Raw genomic sequence first — 8,483 nt, forward strand, 5'->3', positions numbered from 1 at the left:
TGTTGTTAGCTTAAAGATCAAGCTAACTATGTGGCCCACAGGTAGAAAAACTTGCCTTGTAAGTCAAGGCATATGCCCTACAAAGTCAACACATATTGGAGGTCCTATAGAATGTCGCCACGTAGCTCTTAGTTAGATAGTATATATAGAGACAAGAGTGAAGGCTTCTTCACTCTTGTCAACTCCTTTCTTGCTTCTAGTCTAGTTTCAAGGGTCTCTAGTTTTCTTGTCTTTTGGCAATAGCCATTCCAGTTCCTCTTTCAATATATATACTTATTTATATATATTTTGTTACTTCTCTTTGAGTGAAGGCTCACTTGTCTAAATTATTTTTTTCATCGAGTTCTTGTCCTTGACAACAAGCTACCAACATATGATTAATTTGTTGACCAAATTTCTAATCTATCAATAAACTACAAACACATGTAAAGTCAAAGCAATATCTATGAAGCTTTTAAGAAGCTTTTTTGGAAAATATTATGAAATAAATCTACTTTTACCTACTTCTTCTTAATCATATAAATAAATATTTAGATAAATATATATGCATGTAATACATATATATTGTAAATATTCTTGGCAATAAGTTCTTGCTCACACTCTAACTCAAGTCTTTTTTTTTTAAGGACCATGAGCAAAATCATATTAAAATATATAATAAATATAAATTTCAATTCTATCTTAAGATTTGTCATTATTTTCTATTATGACTTCTCATCTTTTTAGAATATTACTAAATATTTAATATAGAATTCATCAAGCTATAGTCTCAATTATGATCATTGTTAATAATGAACATATCTATTCATGATAAGTATTTAATATTTTAATTATGATTTTATTTTCTTTCATTGCGAAGATTGTTGCTATTAAAACAACTTGCAATGTTGTGCCACACTTGCTTAGAATTACCATGTAGGTTGTCAATAATTCAAAGATTTCTGATTTCAAGTGACCTTATATTTCTTATTGCATGTGTAGTACTTCTTTGACAATAATAAGAATAGATTCTTTTTCTTTCTACAATTCATGGCTCATCTTATGTGATTCATATATAACTAATGTCATAATTCTCTTTTCAACTGAAAATCTCTCTTACACTCACAATCAATCTTACAAATTTACATATCACACTATAAGCTAGACATTGGAGTAATTTTAATTCATATCACGATGTCAACAATTCTCTAAAATTTGTTCTCAATTAGAAAAAATGAATATACCTAAATTTTTTTAATTGCTCTGTTAATTGACTTGTAACAGTAATGGAGGAGATCAGAACGAGGATTAAAACTGGAAGGAACAGAGGGCTAGGATGAGAGCTAGGAACAAAGAGAGCAAGGGTGTAAGAATAATGGGAGATTGGAGTAAGGGCCATCATTGCAATGATTGTTTTTGGAGATGATCCATTTTTCTAATGATGGTTACAATAGAATGGATCAATCTAGTAAAATAGTGGGTCTATTTAACATTCTAAGAAACAACTCAATTAGAATTCCCACCCACCCATTCAGCCAGCCATCTACCCACCCATTCAGCCAGCCATCTACCCACCCATGCAGCCAGCCATCTACCCACCCATTCAGCCAGCCATCTACCCACCCATTCAGCCAGCCATCTACCCACCCATGCAGCCAGCCATCTACCCACCCATTCAGCCAGCCATCTACCCACCCATTCAGCCAGCCATCTACCCACCCATTCAGCCAGCCATCTACCCACCCATGCAGCCAGCCATCTACCCACCCATTCAGCCAGCCATCTACCCACCCATGCAGCCAGCCATCTACCCACCCATTCAGCCAGCCATCTACCCACCCATGCAGCCAGCCATCTACCCACCCATTCAGCCAGCCATCTACCCACCCGTTCAGCCAGCCATCTACCCATCCATTCCTTCTGCCATCTGTCCATCCATTCCTTCAGCCAGCCATCTACCCATCCATTCCTTCTGCCATCTGTCCATCCATTCCTTCAGCCATCTATCCATCCATTCCTTCAGCCAGCCATCTACCCATCCATTCCTTCAGCCAGCCATCTACCCATCCATTCCTTCAGCTAGCCATCTATCCATCCATTCCTTCAGCGAGCCATCTATCCATCCATTCCTTCAGCCAGCCATCAATCTATCCATTCCTTCAGCCAGCCATCTACCCATCCATTCCTTCAGCCAGCCATCAATCCATCCATTCCTTCAGCGAGCCATCTATCCATCCATTCCTTCAGCCAGCCATCAATCCATCCATTCCTTCAGCCAGCCATCTATCCATCCATTCCTTCAGCCAGCCATCTATCCATCCATTCCTTCAGCCAGCCATCTATCCATCCATTCCTTCAGCCATCTATCCATCCATTCCTTCAGCCAGCCATCTATCCATCCATTCCTTCAGCCAGCCATCTACCCATCCATTCCTTCAGCGAGCCATCTATCCATCCATTCCTTCAGCCAGCCATCAATCCATCCATTCCTTCAGCCAGCCATCTATCCATCCATTCCTTCAGCCAGCCATCTATCCATCCATTCCTTCAGCCAGCCATCTATCCATCTATTCCTTCAGCCATCTATCCATCCATTCCTTCAGCCATCTATCCATCCATTCCTTCAGCCATCTACCCATCAGCCAGCCATCTGTCCATCCATCCATCCATTCCTTCAGCCATCTACCCATCAGCCAGCCATCTGTCCATCCATCCATCCATTCCTTCAGCCATCTACCCATCAGCCAGCCATCTGTCCATCCATCCATCCATTCCTTCAGCCATCTACCCATCAGCCAGCCATCTGTCCATCCATCCATCCATTCCTTCAGCCATCTACCCATCAGCCAGCCATCTGTCCATCCATCCATCCATCCATTAAAATTCCTACCAACCCTAGTCATGTGATTTGATTCCTTACCCGAGAATTGCACGACGTGAGACCCTAAGTCCACGCGGAAGTACATGCCCGCGGGGCTGGTGGGTGGCGGTGGCGCGGGGATGGGTGCCCACGGCGTGGCCATGCGCGGAGAGGGGGATGGGACTGCGTAGAGGAGGGACCTGATGCAGCATAAAGTCGCGCGTGAAAGAGAGCTAGCCAGAGGGAGGGTCGGTCGCACCACACAAGCAAGCAATTCATCCGCTCTGTGTCCTCGCGATCAGCACCCCATCCACCCGCATTTTACCAATTGGGGCCATGCTGCTCCGATGGGGCGGGGCCCACCCAATTGTCCGCTTGTCATTCCCTGCTGTCCTCCGCCTTCTCGAAGCCCGTGTACCCAACCACGCCGCTTCTCGCTCGGAATTCCTCACGCTAATATCTTCACGCATTCCGTCTCTCGCATTGCTCTCCCCACAACTCTGCAATCCCCCACTTGCGGTACTTCCAGGTATGCCCTGCTGCACCGAGATCTCCCTTCACCCAGTTTGCGCACCGTGGTTGTGATAGAATCTTCTGGCTTCTGTCATGATGCTTTTTCTCATTCCTTGTTGGAGTCGAGCGTTTTGGAATATGGGAGGTGGTAAGGTGGTGCCTTTTTTTGCGGAGGGGGGAGGGGTTTGGTTATTCTGTTGATTGTTGATTGAAATCTTGCTGCTGTGGTGGTTTCCTTGGCTGCTGTTTCGCTCTTTCCCTAGCAGAACATAATTTCTTTTACATGTAAAGCCTTTCGGTTTTTTGCGTCACGTAGTTGTTCAGTGTCCTAAGTCGACATTCTATCCTCTCCATGTTGTTTTAGATTTTTTCTGCTGTGTGTCTGAATTTGGACCCTTGTAGGTTGGTCGCAGACTGATTCGCAGGCGTCTTGGTTTGCATCTGACGTGTTAGAATTATATTCACATGTCGTTAGCACCAGTATTTGCACTGTCGGTGGCGAGGGTTGAGAGTTCTGATTCTGGTTTTAAAGTGTCACAAGAGTATTTAAGTAGATTCATGATGGGAATTAGCTGGGATTGTTTGGGAAAGCTAACTTAACTCAATTCTGAAATCTCCTGTTCCTGCTCCTCTAAATGTGTGTTCGCCGCAGGCCAATATATGAGGCAGTCTAGACAATGGCGTATGGTGCCTTTTACGGATGTTTGCGGATGTGGCAGAGGTGATCTCATTTGCTATTAGAGGTCGTCTATTGCAAATCTGCACCCAAAGAAAATTAAGGCAAAATGCCGTCCCTCGTCGTCGAGACAGGTTTGGTGAGCAGGATTATGAATCACAGAGAGCTTATGATATCATTAGCTGGCTTGAGCCTTGTTCTGCTCACACTCCTGCTGGGGAGGGTCAACTCTGCCGTAATTCTACTCACCGAATCAAATGAATCCTGGTCCTTTCCGGATACGGAAGCCAGTTTCTGTACGTGTTTCTCCCTCTCACTATCACTTGAGTCGCCTGTTTATGAGCTTTTCATGACCACGTGAAACACGGTGGAGTTCGTAATGTAGGCGAATAATAAGTCCACGGTGTCCTACCGATTTGTTAATTGAAGAATGTGGGTTTGAAAATGAGCCTGGAGTGGGACCTACGTAGAGCCCTTTTGAGAGGTATGATCTGTGGAGTTTAGGCCTGTCTTCCCGTATCACTTATAAAATGTATTAGGTCAAGTCCGTACTTTTGATGGTTCTCGAGATTATTTTTATTGGTAATCCACCTGCTTTTTGAGCTTATGGCTGGCATGTGGAATTCTGAGTCTATGAACAAGTTTTTGTTAACCTGTTATTTTTATGCTGGCAGCTCCACGTATTCCTACCACTGGTATTGTTGGGGTGTTGCACGCATCCAATCCTTTGGATGCTTGTTCGCCGTTGACCAACGTTTCAAGGCAAGGACAAACTTTATTTTCAGATTTCCTGCTGGTTGAACGTGGAGTTTGCAATTTTGAGGTCAAGGTTTGGAATGCTCAGGAAGCTGGATTCGAGGCGGTCATTATCTACAACAATCAGAATGACCATGAGTTAGTCACCAGTACGTCTGCATTTAGTGATGTCTTCACCTTAGGAGTTGGACATGATCAGATAATCCAAAGTAGGGATTTTTATATTTTCTTTTGTCGTTTTCATAATCGGCTTTTTTCAAGTTTCGTGAAATTCTTCGTCGGGTCAGTGCTGCCATGGGTTTACGCGCTTCTGAGTTTTGTGATCTGAATGATTTCAGTGTCGGGAAGCTCCAACGACATTCACGCATACTCTGTCTTCGTGTCGAAGGTTACAGGAGAGTTTCTGCTGAAGTACGCCGATGACAAGGGTGCAACTTGCTACATAATGCCAGCGTTCGAAAACACCGCTTGGTCAGTTATGGCAGTATCATTTATCTCTCTCCTCGCTGTATCATCTGTCTTAGTTACCTTTTTTTTTGTGCGACAGCACAGAATTCAGCATTTAAGCGCCCGGTTTCTCCCTAAGGAACCCGCTGGAATGAGCGTAAAAGAAGTGAATACTCTTCCAAGCTTTGTATTCAAGCACATTGAAGACGGCAAGGGCACTTCAGAGACTTGTGCCATTTGCTTAGAGGATTATGTTGCTGGCGAAAAGCTGAGGTTGCTGCCCTGTCAACACGGTAAGTGACTTCTTGATTCCTCTACCCCAATATTGTTTTCTCGATTTGCTACCGCTGGGCTCTTACATTATCTCCCTCTTTGTAAGAGCTTATCATATTATGCAAAAGTCCGTTTTCTTTATATGAGTCCAGCAAGAATGCTGATTTGTATAAATGTTGCGGTTTTGCAGAGTTCCATCTTGACTGTATTGATCAATGGTTGACAACCCGTAAACCTTTCTGCCCAGTCTGCAAAAGAGATGCCCAATCCAAAGTTGATAAGCCTGTGGCTACTGAGACTACGCCATTGTTAGCAGCAGTTGGAAGAGCTTTGGGTGTTGGTGAAAGTCGAGTTGGAACACCAATGAATTCATCACCGCTATTTGCTCCTACTGGGGCTTCACCGGACGAAACTACTGACACACGCATCTTTTCGCTTTCCTCTCCAGATGGTTCCGAAGATCTCTGCTAAGAACTTCGATTGCGAGACGACTTGGGAAAAATTGCTTGCTTAGTAGTCATCAGCATGGTTTGTGTTGAGTTTGTAAGATTGCTCGTGAATATCAGGAGATGGCTTGCTGGGTCAATTACGGGATAGAGTTCGTAGGGGTTTGGAGTACGAAGACGGCCACTTATTAGGATTTCGTCCTCTATTTTGTAACTTTAGTTGTAACATAGTGACTACAAAATGTGGGAGACTCAAGCTGATCATCTTCTCTCATTGAGTCTAGAGACAACTTGACCAGCCCCAGTCCCTAAAGTGGTCAGTGACTTTGAAGAGTGTCCATTGTAAGGATGTAGAGAAAAGAAAGAGTTGTGTGTTTTAGTTGGACCTAGCATTGGTAGTTAGGATTTTTGATAGAAAAGGTGAGATTTATGGTACCGAAGGTAAGTCACAAAACTCCGGTTTCTTGTTTGGACTGAAACTAGAAGAAAAAAAATTTGCCACCACAGTATTTCACAGATACGGCTGTCGGTTTTAGTTAATTTGAAGATATGAGAGAATAGCTGTGGCATTTATACGGAAAGATACGTTTCGGGGAATTTTCTAAGCATTTGTGGATGAGTTGAACTATCGGGTAACTTTGTGGTGATTCCACTGACTGTTTATTTTTTAGAGGTTTGCGGGCACTTGTTACTTGGCCCGAAGCCTCGGGCGCTTGGTCAAGTTCTGACGCTTAAAACCTCTCTGAATGGCTGTCCTTGTATGCCATGTTGCTTTTTAGTTCATTTTTTATTCATTATATTCCTATAGATGGGGAACTTAATTTCGTTAGTCGTACACGTGGACGGAGTATTTGATGTAAACATACCTGATGTCGTGTGTTTCTCACGCCCTATGGCAGTAATTTCGAGCTTTACTTGCTCTCTCTGAATTTTCTTTTCTTTTCTTTTCATTTTATTCCTCTTCTTTTTTCATGCGATGCATCAGTACTCTTTAAAATGGAGAGTAGTGAATACCTTCTGAGGAGAGAGGAGGTTCGACGTTACTGGCGGAGATCCACTTCAACTGTACGAATGCGAAAAATTCTGGCTTATTCAATTGTGTCTCGAGTCCTCGCACTCTAACATCCAGCAATGTACCTCAAAGGGGGCACTCGTGAGGGATGGAACATTGCGAGTTACTTCATCTGGTAGTCATCTCACTCGTCAGCATTGTTTCCGAGCATTGATCATGAGGTTTCTGTGTCGATTGATGTCCAGTACCAAGATAATGACATTTCTGAATAACATGAAGTTATTCTTCCAGTTTAGAACAATGCTTTTCTTGCCAAAATAACCACCAGATGATTTTTCTAGAAGGAAATGACGCAAGTGCTTTCTAGAGATGCACCAGGCAGCAACTCTGCAGAACTTAAGTTTAGGACTTGGCAAGAGACCCCTACATACTGAGAATTTCGAAGCACCAATATTCCAGAAAACTCTTATTCTGACTGACGTCCCGCAGTTTCAGCGTGATCGCATTATCTCAGTGATACCTTTTGGACACAGCAGTGTAGAACGATATGGTGAGCATCATTTCAAATCTCGTGTGCATCTCAGTTTGCTATCAGAAGGTAGAGGAAACCACAAATCGAGTTTTGCTTCACCCAGTGTGGGGCATCAACCCTCCAGGATTGAACAGGATACCGAGCAAGCATGAACTAACAAACCTTAAACTTGTGTTGTGATTCCTTAGTGGAGACAGTATGTACCCTTTTGAACAATCACCTTGTTTGAAAGTAGAAGTAGAAAAATGTGAGTCATCTAATGTGATAAAAACTAATGGCAATAATGTTGTTGAACTCTTTAGAAAGTGTCAACTGTTTGGAGGAAAACTTATTGAAATGAAACAAGTGAATATTATATTTTTATTGCATTTGTGACAATAAAATTTCAACTTGGCCATTGCAAACCTTGGTCAATACAACTTCATAATTTGTTTTGTAGGAATGACAATTTATATTTCTACTTTTGTTATGTATTGTAGATTTTTTTACAAAGTAGTAATATAGGTGGTTTGGAATTCTCAACCTATAGATTGCAAGTATAAATATTATTAAAATTTTTAAATACCAACTTAAATATATTATTTACATGGTAGATAACATTCTAATTAAACTTTTAAGGTATTTTAAATACTTTTTTGGATTTAATATAATATGTTAGCTTTATAATTGCTTTGATATAAAAAATATTCTAAAATAGTCTTAACATGTTTTAAAAACTTCTCTTTCATGTTGCATTATAACCTCTTTTAAAATTAAGGACAAGTAGTCTTGAAATTGCAATAAAGTAACCATATCTTGACACTCATGTTGAATTTTGATTGTTCCTTGCAATAGGCATCTACATTAATTTTTTGTTGTTCTTGAGCTTTCTTTAATTACAACTTCATTTTTGTATGTAGCTCTGAGAAACAATTTGCCAAATCTTTCGCCATAGGATTATCAACTTTTGAAAAGTCAAAATTATCAAGTCATTGATGATAACCATAATT

At 41.8% G+C, this 8,483-nt stretch overlaps 1 protein-coding gene across 3 annotated transcripts; it reads left to right on the top strand.

Annotated features, from left to right (window-relative positions):
- The first annotated feature begins 3,336 nt into the window (after positions 1 to 3,336).
- LOC112287981 (receptor homology region, transmembrane domain- and RING domain-containing protein 1) lies at positions 3,337 to 6,575 on the top strand. 3 transcript variants are annotated; one of them, XM_090253553.1, is made up of 5 exons: positions 3,337 to 3,505; positions 4,005 to 4,324; positions 4,703 to 4,933; positions 5,123 to 5,524; positions 5,695 to 6,575. In XM_090253553.1, exons 2-5 carry the CDS (start codon positions 4,138 to 4,140, stop codon positions 5,973 to 5,975), a joined length of 1,101 nt encoding a protein of 366 aa, XP_090109679.1. In that variant the 5' UTR covers positions 3,337 to 3,505; positions 4,005 to 4,137; the 3' UTR covers positions 5,976 to 6,575. The 3 variants fall into 3 exon arrangements, with proteins under 3 accessions (XP_090109679.1, XP_024387455.1, XP_024387458.1); XM_024531687.3 differs by having other exon boundaries at positions 3,337 to 3,368; positions 4,703 to 4,993; XM_024531690.3 differs by having other exon boundaries at positions 3,337 to 3,368.
- The last annotated feature ends 1,908 nt before the right edge of the window (positions 6,576 to 8,483 follow it).

Source organism: Physcomitrium patens, chromosome 10 (genome assembly GCF_059467195.1).
Source record: "Physcomitrium patens ecotype Gransden chromosome 10, ASM5946719v1, whole genome shotgun sequence".
NCBI classification, from domain to species: domain Eukaryota; kingdom Viridiplantae; phylum Streptophyta; class Bryopsida; order Funariales; family Funariaceae; genus Physcomitrium; species Physcomitrium patens.

Excerpts from the sequence above, each read along its gene's own strand:
- LOC112287981 (XM_024531687.3), top strand. The coding sequence starts at position 4,138 with ATGCCGTCCCTCGTCGTCGAGACAGGTTTGGTGAGCAGGATTATGAAT. Across the intron at positions 4,325-4,702 it reads GGATACGGAAGCCAGTTTCT|CTCCACGTATTCCTACCACT; the intron begins GTACGTGTTTCT and ends TTATGCTGGCAG. Across the intron at positions 5,525-5,694 it reads GTTGCTGCCCTGTCAACACG|AGTTCCATCTTGACTGTATT; the intron begins GTAAGTGACTTC and ends GCGGTTTTGCAG.